Source organism: Erithacus rubecula (genome assembly GCF_903797595.1).
Source record: "Erithacus rubecula genome assembly, contig: SUPER_Z_unloc_1, whole genome shotgun sequence".
NCBI lineage: Eukaryota > Metazoa > Chordata > Aves > Passeriformes > Muscicapidae > Erithacus > Erithacus rubecula.
Genome location: NW_027635590.1, coordinates 1,312,801 through 1,328,627, shown reverse-complemented (window position 1 = coordinate 1,328,627; position 15,827 = coordinate 1,312,801). Strand labels below are relative to the sequence as shown.

General features: G+C 37.3%; 1 protein-coding gene across 2 annotated transcripts in view; it reads left to right on the top strand.

Moving 5' to 3' along the window:
* RNF38 (ring finger protein 38) overlaps window positions 1–15,827 on the top strand; it is a 105,271-nt gene that overhangs the window by 43,325 nt on the left and 46,119 nt on the right. For both annotated transcript variants that reach the window (XM_079330831.1, XM_079330832.1), the window contains one exon: window positions 11,284–11,354. In XM_079330831.1, coding sequence (XP_079186957.1) covers window positions 11,284–11,354 — 71 coding nt within the window. The remainder of the gene's footprint in view (window positions 1–11,283; window positions 11,355–15,827) is intronic.

Here is a 15,827-nt window from a genome sequence, read left to right as displayed (position 1 = left end):
GCAAAAATAATGACTGATGCAAGCATACTGAAAAGTTGCCCTATTTACAATACTCAAGAGGGAAGTGTGGGTGTTCTTCTTACACTGAAAATGTAGCATATTTAACCCTGGAAGGTTTTCACTTCTGTCCTAGGGTATATGGTTGTTTTCAGAAGTGTTTTTCTGTCTATGGGTATTGCTGGAGAAACTGAAGGATTTTTCCTGTGTTAAGTTTGGGAGGACTTTAGAAGATACATTCTGCAATCTCCAGGGTCCAGGACAGAGAGAAATACATTTTGGCTCAGGAAGTTTAACTGTATCCTGGAAGTGATTTTGCCCCTCTTCTCTTCTCTTACGAGACCCCAGTGGGAATACTGCACCAATTCTGGAGACCTCAGAACAAAAAGGCAGCCAGAGACCTTTTGAAACAGGTCCAGAGGAGGGCCACAGTGATGGTCAGAGTGCTGAAGCACCTCTCCTTTGAGGAGAGCCTGAGAGTTGGGGTTTTTCAGTCCAGAGGGAGAAGTCTCTGGAAAGACCTTACTGTGACCTTGCAAAAGGAAGTTGGAAAGATGAACAGAGATTTACAGCCAAGGCTTGTAGTGACAGGACAAGGAGCAAAGGTTTTAAATGTAAATTTTTCAGAGTATTTCTTCATTAAAAACTTTCTAGTTACCTAATATGCTCTTCAGATTTGAAACTTTGCACAGGCCTAGTCTCCTGTTGCCAGTGTTCTGATTTACTCTCCTTATGAATGTCATTTTAAATTAAAGAACCTTTAAAACTCAAAATGATCAAAAAAGAAACCAAATTTGTGAAGGGCTGGAAACTGAAAGCAAGGAACCTGATGCTTTCTGCATACCTGACTGCTGGCTGAATTATTTGTAATTTTAGCTGTGGGTTATGCCTGTAATAATTATCTAATATTTGCATCAGAACTAAAACTGGGGATCATATACCAATTGAAATCCTTCCTCAGGACAGGCAGTATAGAAGAAAAAGGTTTTGGAAATGAGCATAGAGGAGCATGGACAAGGGCCAGTGGGACATAGGTGATGACAAGGACTGGGAATTGTGGAGATGCCTAGGCATCTTGGGGAAGGAATACCAAAATCAGTCCAGAGTCAAAAGAGGAGTTGTAAAGAATTCCCCATGACAGAATTAGCAAAGAAAAAGCTTAATGTAATTTACTTACTGAATGTTACTCTGAAAACTGCTTTTCCAGAGAAACACTGAGCATTTGACAATATCTAGATGTCAAATTCTCATATTTTCTCAGAAGCTTTGTCTTGTTGATGACAGTGATACTGCTGCTTGTGATAAACCAAGCTGAGGTTCCTTGGGATGTTTCTCTCTTTGTAAAAGCCTTGTCAGCTTGAGACAGAATATATCCAGAAAGGGAGGAGAACTGTGATATTGTGGAACTGAAATCTCTATTATAATAATTTTCTACAAGCAGCACTGGGTTAAAAGAGGTGTTTTGTTGACCTTGTGTTCCCTTCCTCCCTTTCCTTCAAAGTGGCTTCTATGTTATCACAGCTTGGTTTTCAGGATACAGAAATATTAGTAAACATTTTCTATGCTTTTTTTGATAAGTTGGTGTGGTGTCTCTGACTACTGATGGCCCTATACTCTACATGGATGAGAAGAAGATATAAAATGTTGGTTGTTAACATAGTTTTCTTTGAAACAAGACTGGAACAAATGTTTGCTTATTGGAACAAAACCAAGAAAGACAGGAAGAAAGAAAAAAGTTATTTCATGGCCTGTCAAATATAAGTTAACTTTCCAATTTTGTTGAGGCAAGTCACTCCTTACTGATTATTAATTTAAGTTGCAGTTGTAAGCATTTAATAGGCTTCAGGGAGGTGAAGGATGTGGAGAACTCATATACAGTAACAGAGCACTACTTAACTCTCACTTCTCTGGATTCTCTCTTAGACCAGTTTTGATTGTGTTCAGGTTTTCACATTTTATCAAATAAGCTTGGGCTCTCTCTTGCACATTTAACTATGCTTTCAGAATTTGTTTTGTTTCAAACAGATATTTGCAAGGTCAGTTTCTAAGTTGGAAATGCCTCTTTATTACCCTTTGCTTTATGGTTAGATTGAATATGCAGTGAAGGCAAAAGAATAAATAATTGAGGTGCATTTACAACTTTGTTACTAGGATTTCACTGACATTGGACTTCATTGCTCTTTCCTGTATCTGTGAAAGACTACAGGCATTGGTGCCAACAATATTTTTAGCACTGAAGCATCATCTTCTCCAGGCTAGGTTGGGTGGGAACTTTAAGGCTTTCATTAGAAAATCCTCATCAAAACTGAAAATCCCAACCAAACGATAACCATGGCCTTTGTGCAAATTAATGCTAAATTTGATGAGTGATACCATAAAGAAACAGGCAGGGGGCAACAAGCTAAGGTTTAGAGTTAAAATTGTGCTTCTATGCCTGTTTGGGTTTTTTTGTGGTAATGATGGCTGATTTATGTTAGTAACAATAAATGTAAACCATAGAGAGCCCTTGTTGCATTCAGAAAGTTTGTATAAGCAGTCTTTGATTGTTTTTAGAGACTAAATGAGAGATTCTTAAGAGAAGATGAATTTCAAGAAAATCAGTTTAATAATGTAGTTGCAAATAGAAAAAAACAAACGGTTTGAAATTTCAGGTAGCTTTTAAAAAATAACTTATATTCAGGAGGCTCAGAAATTCAAGTCATCTGAATTATCACAACCAGTAATTCAAATTCCTATAAAGATGGAAATAGAACAGTGTAGAGGAGAGCTGTGTGATCTTTTATGCTCATACAGGGCCTTTAATGTAGTTGTGCTTGGTATTTGCATCTCTTGCTTTAGCTCCCACACAGTGCTGGATGAAAACTGAATTCCAGAACAAGATTAAAAGATTTTATCTTTTTTAAAATGCTTTGTGGCTTGCCAGTTTTATTCTTTGTTCTACAATTGGTTTACTTTCAGCAAAAGTCAGCCTTGAGTTATTGAAATACCTGTTTTCTGTCCTTTTCTAGCTGTTTGCATATGCTTTATAGTAGCTGTGTTTGGATGCCTTTTGGGCTTATGGTACTGCTGTTAACCTCCTTTTGAAAGATGACAAGAACAGGCAAAAAGTTTCCTTCTTTGTAAGTAGATACTGAACTTCCTGGAGGAGAGGCTCCTTATGAAAAGGCACTGCTATATTTTGGCCGTTAGATACTATTTTCTGTGGTGAGTTTCACCTCACTCTATGTATAAATGGATGTCATCATTCTCTCTGGAATGGCATTAAATGTGCATATAAACGGTGCAAGCATCCTTTACTGGACTGTGCTTGCACAGAAGCAATCCTGATGAAACAGCCTTCAGGGAACAGCAAGGAAACTGTGACTAACTACTAAGCAAAGCAGCCACAGGGACCAGACACCACAAACTGGAGATGCTGTTCAGAGTTCCTTAGCAATAGTGTCCTTCTCTTGCAGAATTTTAATGCAGAAAGGTAGTTTCTTCGTAGCTTGTTAATAAACTATGAATTATTTTTGTTATGCATCAGAGAGAATTCCAGTGTTGGAGCTGTGAATCTTACTGTACACGGGGAAACAGAATGGAAAATAGAACATTACTTATCTTTAATGTCTGTGTCTTAAAGTGTCGAGCTTTGTGTCTCAAGTACTCTTTGCTAGGTGGGTCTTATAAGAGTCCTGTAGTACAGCAGTTAAAAGGAAATCTGTTTTTGTGCTTTAGCTGCAGAGGTAATATGTTTCAAGATGCAACTTAAATTTATGTCAGTTCTTCAGAAAATCGCCTCATAATGATTTTTTCATAGGAGAAGATCTAAGCTTAGAGAGGGAGGAACTGGTGAGTGTGTTGTTCCCTTGGTTCAGGTACCTGACTGCCATGCCCATGGGAGTAATCTCTTCTGAATCTTTACATCTTGTCTGCATGGAATTATCTGCAGAGTATGCATGTAGATCACCTCTTAAGAAACATCTACTGGTTGTGGGACCAAGTCAGTTTTTGGAAAATTGTTCCTTTCCCCACACAAAGGCTGGTTTATATAATAGGTGTTATTTCTCTATGTCCTTAGAGCAGTTGAGATGGTTCAGATTAATGTATCTACAATCAATAATCCCACAGACACTTTTGGCTTTCTTTAGGACATATGCTTTTTAAAAGGATAAAAAAGAAGGGCCCTGGAAATTACTGATGAGTCAGCCTCACCTCTATGCCTAGCAAGATCATAGAACAGATCCCACTGGTAGGTATGTCAAATCATAAGGAAGACGTGGAGGAGCCTGGAGACAGCCAGCAGGGCTTCACCACGAGCAAATCACGCTGACTAATCTCACAGCCTTCTGTAATGGAGATCTGACTGCATCACTGGACAAGAGAACAGCTGGAGAAATCTCCCTGGACTTTTGCAAAGCTTTTGACATGGTCCCACACAGTGTTGTTGCTGAATTGGAGGGAGAAGATTCTGATGAATGTACTGTTTGATGGATGACTGGCTGGCTGGCCATGTCCAAAGAATTGCAGTCAACAGTTCAGTATCCATGGGAAAACCAGTAATGACTGCTGTTTCTTAGGGTCTTTACTGGGACAAATACATTTTGATGCCTTAATCAGTGGCATAAAATAATTGAGCAGAACCTCAGCAAGTTTGTGGAGGGCACCATGCTGAGTGGTGCAATTGATAGGCTTAATGAAAGGGATGCCATCCATCACTAGATGGTATTGAGTGGATCTTTGTGGACCTCATGGAGTTTAACAAGGCTTAGTCCAAGGTCCTGCCCCTGGGTTGGTGCAATCCTTCATTTCTATCACAGAAAGTATTAAAGGCAAGGTTAAACAGTGTTTTGAGCAACCTGGTCTAATGATAGATAGACTAGATGGTATTTAAAGGTTCCTTAAAATCCAGATGGTTCTATGATTCTTTGACATTAGCTTGTGCCCTATTGAATGAGCGGTGAATTTTCCCAGGGGACTTGAACTGTCATCTGATGCAAGTTTTTTTGGTTGCAAAGTTCTTAAATGACTTCCTGGTCCAAATCTGTTGGCAGTCCTCCATGTTTGACTCTTGTATGAGACAGCTGAAAACTGATTTTTATGAACTTGGTTCATAGAATACAAACATGAGGAGGATACAAAGATAATAGAGAGGGAATGGTCTAAATAGCTTATTTGACATAGACAGTGCTTTTACCTTACTTGTTTAAATAGTTCTTTTTCTCCAGTTGTGACTTATGACTGGAAACCAGACTTAGCACCCTGCTAACATTCTGTTAATGCTCAGCTGTGTAGTCTCCTCAGATAACAGTTTGTGTCTGACATTTTGAGTTTTAAGAGCACCAGTAAAATACTCGTACTGTGTTTATGGGTATAGTAGTATTTCTGCTTTAAGCTGATTTCCTGAAGATTTACTGACACTGTAAATTTTTTCACCAGATGATTTCTTGCTGAACAGCTCCTTGAATAAGCAGGAAAAAATGATTCCCCAAAGCAAATAGCTGTCAGTAAGCCTATGGAAAACATGCCTTGCTTTTGTATGCACACTGTAAAGATATGAAAGCACAAATTTTAGAATATTTCATGGTTATTGAATTTTTGGTTGTACAGTAGTGCTGCATTGTTAGTTGATGAAAAAAATGTTCTGGTGTTGCACTTGATACCTGACTTGAGGTGCAAAACTTATGGGTATGTGGGAAGCATGTTGCTGATGAGTTGAATCCTTCAGATACTTTATAGTGTGAAAGTGACTTACATTCTTTTGCAGGTATGTGCTTAGTTTAAAAATATGCAGATCTTTTCAGAATTTGGACCTTGCAAGGTGCAGTTGGATGGCTGCCAAAGCAGTGGCCTCTTTTCTTCTCCCAGACTTCTCTGGGTTGGATGAAACCATATGGTTGACTCTGTTGGGTTACCAGTCCATCTGAGGTTTAGCTGTTCTCACTCTTCACTAAAAAACGTGTAGCTGCTAAAGTTAGTGGAGAAGGAAGAGGGCAACAGCTAGGTCATAGTAGTTCCTGGTATGAGGTGAAGGGGACATTATTATAAGTGTGTTTGCAAGCACAGTGTTAAAGAAATTTTTGACACTGTGTTCTCGTCTCCATTGGGTAGGTTTACTGGCCATCTCTCATGCGAGAGTCTGGACAAACAGCAGTGTTAGGGTCTGGGGTCTTGTGCTCTTCAGCAGTTCATCTTTTGTTACTAAGTAGTTGCCATGTGGTCATCTTCACGCTATCTTAGGTTGGTTTTGGTGGGAGTTTCTGCTGGTTTTATAGTCCATGTTGAATATGGCTGTTAAAGTTCATAAATCACAATCTAGCTGTTTATTTTTATATAATATTTTAGCTGCTGGGTTTGTCTGTACTATTATTAATGTTCAGATGTTTAGCTCCAGGTTTCACTATAATACCTCTTTGATTTACACAACATAGCCTTATAGTTCAAATAAAGTTCAGCTCACATCCTGACAATTCCAGGCACTGATACCTACTTTCAAATAATTTTTAAACACTAAGGTAAACAGTATGTTTATATTCAGGTGGCTGCTATGAGGGCCATTTTGTGAACAGTTTGTACCTGTAAATTTAAATTAGATGGTCCTTGAAGTAAAAGTGTTTATGCAGTCTAGTAGAGACACCTCAGGTTAAAAGTTCTTTCTTCAGTTCTGATTTATAGATGAGTTTTGCTTATGAAGCTGAGGCCTGTCTCATATTCAGGCTTTTTGCTGTACAAAAAGGAAGTTTGTCTCTTCTTTTTTTTTAAGCTCTGGTATTGTTAAAATACGTCAGACTTGAAGGTTTTAGAATAAAACTCTTCCCTTTAGGTTCCTCTTCTTTTCTCTGAAAATGTCAGAGAGGCATCACTCAATCAGAAGTTTGACTGGAAGATACACTTAACTTACATGCAATTAATGTAGTCCAGATTTCATTCTGCACTCTCAGTTGTGTCATTTTCATCCCATTTCTTGGTAGTTAGTAAGGATGCTGTGTGTTTCTCTGATAGCTGCAGAAAAAGGAAAACCTGGGGGAGCTTTTCTTGCGGAGTGTTACCATGCTTCCTGATGATTACTAGATATATAAATTCTCACTGGGTGTGTGGAATTGAGGACAGAATTCTTTGGCTAAGTGTTGTGGTGGGGAAAAGGGGCTGGCAGGTTTATCAGTAAGGCTGACTGGGCCACGGTGAGAAAGGGAACACCAGAACCCAGAAAACACCAGCAAACCTGTGCTGGGTGCAGCACAGTAGGACTACTTCTTAACAAGTAGAGGAAGCAAGAGGAAAGGAAGGAGAGAAGTTCAGGAGGCATTTTACCTTTTTTTTTTCTTCTCTGTTGACTTTAGGCTGCTTCCTGGCTGGAATGTGTTCCAGAGTTTTGTCACAGCATCTTAGATAGGTGTATTCCATGATGAGGAGTTGCTTTGAATTATCAGTGTTGTGTCCCATACCACGCAACTGAAAAATATTAGTTCTCCCTAGAGTGTAATAAATTCTTTCAACAGCCTGAGTTAAAGTGGTTATAAATCCATGGGAATTTCATTTTGTTGGGGTTCATAAAAAACGAAGTGGAGGAAAGAAGGGAGAAATGGCAATCCTAGCATGCATTGTATATGCAGCTAGCATACAGTGTAGCATGTTTCTTCTTTGTGGTCTGATTTGGAGAAAATTTGAAAGTATTATAATATACTTAATTTGTGGCCTTGCTCTTACTTGACCAGCATGAGTAGCTGTGTCTTTTATTGAACTTACCTCTAACTTTTCTGTTGTAACAGCAAAGCATGCTGTTTACTCATTAACTTGTTTGCAGTTTGAAAGGTTCTTGAATTTAGATGGAGCACCTAAAATCTAAATAATGTGTCACAGGTAGAGGAACATTGTTGACTAGCACATGATGGTAACCTGCAGGAGAGGTTTGCATTATTTTGTTGGAAGTTGAAGTTCCTAGATCAGATAATTTAACCTCTCTTCCTTTTATCTTTTCAAGTAGACTAGCCATCCATGGCTGTATCTCACTGTATATACATCTATATAAATATATATACATGTATATATGTACTCTATTCAACTCACAGGTTTTTTAATGGGACTCTTTTAATTAAGAGTCTCAATTTGATGCAATTCAGACTTTGCTTCCATGCATTTCCTACTTTCCAAATCTAGTCTGCAAATGAAATGCTTTGCCCAGGACTTGTCTGATTCATGCAAGTTAGCAAGACCTCAACAGCTTCACTCTGGATAAAGTAGGTTTAATAGTGCAGGTGTCATACCCAAATAATTTCCTAATGAGACTGGTGCTGGAGAGTCAGTGAATGTATTAATCAGTGTTATTCATTTAAGCAATGAGATACTTCCAGTGGCTCTGAAGTTACTGAACTAAAAAGTTGAATTTACACTTCTTTTTCCCTTAGACTAGCATTGTGTGTGTTTGGATGATTTAAATTGGCAAGCATGAAGCAGGCCTTTCAAACCTGATACTGACTATCTTTTTATTACAATGCAGAAGTTAGACAGAGCCCATAAAGTTCTGAAGATTCTTTCTGTTGTTCAGTTTAATATGAGGGTTTAGAAGAAAAGCACTCTCTTTCCTGTGGTAGCTGGGGAGCACAGCACACTCCTTCTTGCCTGTGCCAAAAGAGCTGATGTTTTTCCTGGAGTGCAAGTCATAATACTAGCCTGGGTATTTCACTTTATTTGAAGAAGAGTGTGAAAAAGAATTGAACAGTGGTAAAGAGGTTATATATATATACATATAGTCCATCAATTGCAGGGCATTACCATCTACCCTGCCTGATGCTGGTAATGGTGAAGGGATGCCTGATCTGATGTTTCGTGTACGCCTGCTGTGTTTTGGTCGTGTCTCAGCATGAAGCTACTCTTTTGTCACTCAGCTTTTAGAAGCTGTGAGTCTGAGAAAACCAACTAACTGTTACAGAGTGCCCTGTTACTTACACAGTGTGGAAATTGCCTTCAATTGTGGGAGAGAGGAAGTTCAAGCTGGGATTATGCTTGAGAAAATGATGGGCATTAGACCTCACAGTTGCATCTCCTGAGCACAGTAGCAAGGAAGTGCATTTGGGAAGGTCCTGTGGGCAGGGACACGTTCTGCCTCTTATGTAGAAGTCTCGATGGCATTTTTCCCACTCTGTCAGCTTTGCAGAAATAATTCTTCAGTCAGAATTAAAGCTTTGATTGTAGTAGCACTCAGATATGCTAGCCCTGGAGTGTAGCTAGTCTTGAGTTGGTCTGAAATTCCCTGTAAATTTGGGGATAAGAGAGTTTAACTGAGTTTGTATCTATTCCCTGCAGTCAGTGCAATGCAAATTGCCTTTTGTTCCTTTCAGTCCTCTGGCATCTTTATGGTTAAACAACAGTTGAAAAGTCTTTGACACAGACTAGAGAGCTGCTGAGGTCATCTTTTGAGATTCTGACTCTGATCTTCCTTGCAGGTGGGTGAAAGGTCTTCAGGTTTGTCTCAGTGCAATCTGTCAGAAAGAAAATGCTTTAAAAACATAATAACTCACTTATTAAAAACTGCTTTTATATTTTATGTGTGTGTGTGTATATATATATGTGTAATATTTTTAAGATCAGAAAAGTCCTACAGGATTTCCTGACCATGTAACCCAGCATTATAGATTGCACTGTCATGACTGCTGTGTCAGTATCTTCAGGTCTGTTACTTCTGTTGGCCCCATTCAAGGGACTAAATTATCAATGCTGTCTTTAGTGTAAACCCTTTCCTGAAGACAGCTTTTGGTGAGGCTGTTGATGAGGTCAGCCAGCTCACTGGTGCAAGGCAGCAGCAGTGTGTCATGCCTTCACTTTTTGCAGTTAGGAATTGTGTCATGTCTTGCTTTTGTACTGTAGGGTACAAAAATGAAACGAACATGTCATAAAGGTCATGAATAATCCTGTAAAGAGAAAAAAAACATTGCCATATTCTCTGCTAACTGCACTTAGTTGAGTTTCACTGAAACATGTAGATAAAACCCGAGCTAGATTGCTGTCTCATATTGCACTAACTGGAAGCTCTGCTATTGGAACTGTGTTGCTACTGCTGGTGTCCTTTATAGCTAAAAAAAAAAAGTTAGCTCGTAATTGTGATGGTTTGTGTGATCAAAGCCTTCTGTAAAGCATATAAAGTAGCCTGTAATGCATGGTCCACATTTATGAGTTTTAATTTGTTAGGGAGTAAGTTTTAGGAATTTCACCTCTGGAAATTCATTATCCACATGCATAGATACCTGAAAAAAAAGTTTATATTTTAAAAGTGGTATTTATTGTAATTTGGCTTAACTTAATTAGTTTTTGTTGCCTATTTCCTTATTTTAAACCAATTCAAGAGGTTATATTTTATATCAGTTCTTCCTCTGGGGTAATGGGCAGAAAGATATCAAACTTTCCCTTTAACAGTGTGTTCTTCTGGGTTGTGTAGGTTGCATTTGGGCTTCTACTGATTCCAATTAAAAAAAAATATGTGGAGTGTTTGTAGTGAAACACTTGTAGTTTACATTTTAAAACAAATTCTAAATCAAGTGGGAGGGGGGAGCACTGCATATTCCTAACAGTTTAAAACTGGATCTTTTTTCCCTTTTAACATTGAAACTTTAACTGCATAGTGATTTCTTCTTTGCCTTACCTTCCTACAAAAAATACATAGTAAGATCATGCTCTACTGCTGTTCAAGCCAGTACAATGACTCCTGTGGAAAAACAATCTTTTTTCTGAAGTAATAAGTCAGAAAGAAGCTTTCATATATTCCTTGGACTGAAATTTCAGGACTGGGGTAAACCTTTGTAGGGATGTACTGTTCCTTTTATTCCTAGGCATAAAGAAACTTGTATAGAAACATTAAGCAGGCAGAAATCTCATTATAAGAAATCTGGACTCAATTAAAACTTTGACCTTGGAATTTTCCTTTTTTATTCTTAATGTATTGGTGGAATGAGACAGCTGGTTTGTGGTTACCCAGGGTGCTGCAAATGTTCTGTAGTATAGTAAATAAACTTGAATTGTATAGCTTCTCCTTATTTGTATATTTGCATATGTACTTTTCTGCATTTGTTTGTTTTAGATTGAAGAACTAGCTATAATTTTATTCTGTTAAAACGTCTTAAAAAATATATGTGAAGACATTGGCACACTTGTAAAATGTCTCTCTGATGCTTATTCTGTTATCAAACCTAGCTGTTTGGCAACTAAATCTTGGAGAAAAGAAAGGTTGCTAAATTTATCTTTATTTTTTTGTGTTCACAGAAATTGGGTTATCATTTTAGTTATTTTTTTCTTCCTTCCCTCCTTGTTTTCCAGGTAGTATTGGTACATCGTTTCAATGCCACTCAATCCATCAAGATCACATTTGTACTGATGACAGTGACAAGGTGAGATTTATGTGAATGTTTCATTCACAAGATGCATATGCATTGCAGGGTTTTTATATATTGCTTTTACTACACAAAGATGTACTGTTTTGCAGATATAGCAGTCAATTTTAAGAGGTTTTTTTTTTTTTAACTGCTTCTAACATAATAAGATATATATTTTTCTTTAGACAATCTTTTAGGTAGTTAATGAAAAATTTGTCTTTAGTATTTTTATTTTTGTTTCTATTCCTTTGCTGTTCTAAATATTTGTGATATTCCATATTGACACCATCAGTTAATAAATAACAGCAATTGTTTTGCCAATTTCTAGATAAGGTAGGATGTCTCATTTCTTCTGACTTTAGATTCTGATTTAGCTAAATGCTCAAAGCTTTATTTTCTTTCTATTTTTCCCTTTTTTCTTTTTTTCCCCTTTGTTCACAGAAGCTGTATTTTACAGACTGGAATTTTTTGTTCAGTGGTGCACCTTCAGAATATTTGTGTGCATGCGTTTCCCTAACCATTTTTTTTGGCACATTTGCAGATGAGTTTGCTTGGGGTCAGTAGAGTACTGGGTACTCAATGTTCAGTGATACCTGGATCACTACTGTAATTGTGGCATACAGAAAGGAATAGTTTTGACATTGAACTGCTGGTGAGGCTGGCTGCTGATGGTTTTACGTTAAGTTTTATTATCTGTAAATGTTGATTAACTTTAGTTCAACATGTAATGTTTTCTTTACATTGTATGCAAATACAACACATCATAGTAAACTAACTTCTTGGCTTGACATGCCTGGAAATGGGCAAGTATTGGTAAAATTCTAAATAATTTTTCTTGGGAAGTGAAATGCAACCTGTATGACACTGCCTTAATAAGTGCACTAATCATTGTGCTTTGAAATTCTGGAGCAAGTTAATTTTATAGTTGTTCTAGCTTATCCTAGAGCTAGAGTTGTTTTCAGAAAGAGTTGCTTTTACTGATCTACTGCCTTATTATCTTGTTTTCCTTGTCTCACTCTCCTTCCTCCAGTTTTGTGGGGATTTTTTTGTTTCTTTATTTGTTTTGTTTTGTGAGAGTTTTAGGGTTTTTTGGGGGGGGCTTTTTGGGGTGGTTTTTTGTTTGGGGTTTTTTGTTTGATTTTTCTTTTTTTTTAGTGTTTATGTGTAGTTGTTTTATTGTTGGGTTTTTTTGGAGGGGGTTAAGTGTTTCTTTGATGTGGTTTAGTTTTTTAGTTTAATTTTTTTTTTTTTTGGTACCACCCTAGATTTGGTTACTGGTTCACCTTACTGATCTCACATGCTATCCAACATAGCCAACATTATTTTAAATTTCCACTTGATTATCTGCTTAGCTATATTCAACAGTATTCACTGCTTTTTTTTTTTCTTTTGGGGGCCTGGTGTACTCTTCAGTGGAAGATTGTTTAGTGAAGAAAGGGTGGGGGAAATTTCATTTCAGAGCTATCCTAGTTCACCAACTTAACCATTCCCCTTATATGAGTCATTACATGGAAGACCATTTCTTGTGTTACACTGATTGTCTTCCCTTAGTTTTATTTCAAAAATTTTATCACGATAATTAAAACTGGTTTAAATCTTGTTGGAAAATCTGTTTGCTAGGTGGTTTGGGGCAGGGTAATAGGTAGGAATGTGGCAGCTTATCTGGTATAAATTTCAGCAGAGTGATTGTTTGGCACCCAACCTCCATATTAATAGAGGAATTACGAGGAATGTTCTTTTTTGCATATTTAGAGGTGGTGAAAGAAAACAATCTTTCTTATTGGGGTTTATTCTGCACCAATTGAGGAAGAACTTCCAACTGTAAATTTTAGTAAAGTAGAACTACTAAGAAAAAAATAATTAATGTGGGTTTGGGTCTGTCTAAAAGACGTATTTTTCCCTTAGGTGTCAGGTTTATTTGGTAAGGATGTTGATTTTTCTGTAAGAATGTGTGAAGCTGTCTGACTTGGATTTTATAGGAAATTGCTGTTGATTCCTTGATTAAAATAACGAGTTGGAAAAACAATAAACAGTCCTCTTGTCCAGTCCTTCTGGATGGCATCCTGTCCTTCAGGAGTGTCAACCACATCACTCAGCTTGGTGTCATCGGGAAATTTGATGAGGGTGCACTCGATCCCTTCATCTGTTCAGTAATGAAGGTATTGGATAACATTGGTCCTGATCCAGATCCCTGTGGGACTCAGCTTGTCACTGATGTCCATTGGGACTCTGAGTTTTTGGTCATTATCCTCTGGATGCCCACTGATTTGGTTTGTTGGTTTTTTTCCAAAGGGTTTGTGTATATTGAGATACTTCTTTAAAATCGTAAGTAATGCTTCCTGAAAGTAATCTGTACTAGGGTACAATTGCAGTCCCCTATCACTCCGTGCTTGTATTCACATATGCCTACATTCTTGTGTCAGTTTGGTCACGGGTTCCACTGTGAATTACTTTGAAAATTGGGTTTTGATTTATTCTGCCATTACTGAGATATACCACCTGTTCATTTTGCTGTAAATGTAATTTAAATTACATTAAAAGCAGGATTAAATTGATTTATCTACAAATTTATTAATTGTTGGGCCTTTTTGTAATTTAGAAACTTTATTAAAGGGATGCATTTAAAATAGTTTGACATGTCTTTGAGTTAATCAACAGGCATATTACAGCAAAATAATTTACTACTTTTTGCCTGATTGCACATAACTGGTTTTTGCATTTTAGAGGAAATAAAAAGGTCCATATTTGACTTGCAATCTACATATATTTTACAGTAGTTTCTCCACAAGCCCAATTGTCATTTTATGGACCACAGCATGAGAAAAGCTCTACACCACACATGCTAAAGGAATGCTGCAATCTTAATGAAAACAATTCCCAGGCTTCCACCCCAATTACTTGATTTTGTTGACTTGGCACATGAGAATCTTGAATTCATGTTCAGTGACATCAGCAGGAAACCAAAGTCTAAGATTTTTCATGTGTGGGCTCACTGCATTAAGAGGGATGTGTCATTGTTGAGAACATTATTGGTAGAACTAAGAACTTGTCTTATTTTGTAGCACCAAAAGCAGTGCTTCTTGTCTTACAGAGAAATCTAAAACTGCACAGGTATAAAATACATTTCCCATTTTACCTGGCGTAGCAAAGTGATTAGAATTGAGATTTATTTAAAAATAATTGTTGTTTTGGTGGTGGGAGCTTTTAAACCATAGTGTGTGAGTCAGGGCACCATTTGTTTCATGTTTGTAATTTTTTTGATTTTTGCTTTAAAGTATTAAATAAAAGCTGAATGAGTTTCTTTAACTGAGCACAGCATTTAGGGAAAGGTACTTGTAAGAAGGAACTGGTATTTCTTGGTATATTACTAGCATTAGAGATAAATGCAAGTATATCATCCTGCAGAGCCTTTCAATTATACTAAGTTTACTTAGCTTTAAAAATACTTTTTTGTCCCTTGGGTGTCTATTTCACCAGTGATGTGCTTCCATTAAAAAATGCCAACTCATCTTGAAAAGAATGTCCAATGATGCAACCCTTTACTACTCTTGAGACATCTCTTTTCACAGATCTTACCAAGTTATCTCTTCCAAGCAGTTAAAAACCAAATTGACCACCTAGTAGCAATGACAAAAAAAAAAAATCACTATGGGGCAATCCAGTAGATTTTCTTCCACTGCTACTTAGGGGTTGGTAATTGTACTTTGCTTTTCTCCTTTTTAGCTTATTTTCATTTTCCTTTCACAGTATGTAAAGAAATTTTTTTTTTTTTTTTGCTTTTTGGTACTTACGACTGAAATACATAGCTACATAATTTTTTACTATTTCTAACCTTTAAATGTTCCAGCTTTAGTTACTACATCGTTCACACACGTTTTGTGTCACCTGCTTGAGGTGACCCTGCCTTGACAGGGGAATGATCTCCATAGGTCCAACCCTAACAGTTCTGTGCTTTATGAACTTAACTTTCATTTCCCTGTCTTAATGACATCATCATGGACATCGGGTGCTCAGCCTGGCAACTCATAAAAAAGGTGTTTTCACAAGGGAAGTATTTTTAAGTTCTAGTCCTAAAGAAAAAATTATCAGCTTTGTGTTTCACTTTGGATAGTGCAGTGTCTGTTAGTGTAAGCCTACAACATTCACACATAGCTGAACAAAAAATGATTCACAAATTCAGGTATTGGAAGGACCCATCACATTCATTTATATATTATGTATTAAATAGGACTGCATGCACCTCTTGTGGTGAATGTGTGAAGGGCAGTACACAGAAAAATAGGAGGAATTTATTTTGCCCCTCCAATTTAAAAGCTAGAAAATTTTCTCATCCAATTAGTAAGAGGTCAGATTCATTCCTCATGGTGTGTATTGTTGTCACATCCCCCCACCCACACACTCTCAGTTCGTTCTGTCTGTATTTACTGAGCAGCTTTATGTCTTTTTCATTTCTCCTCTGGCAGCTGAAAGGATGTAATTTACCAAATT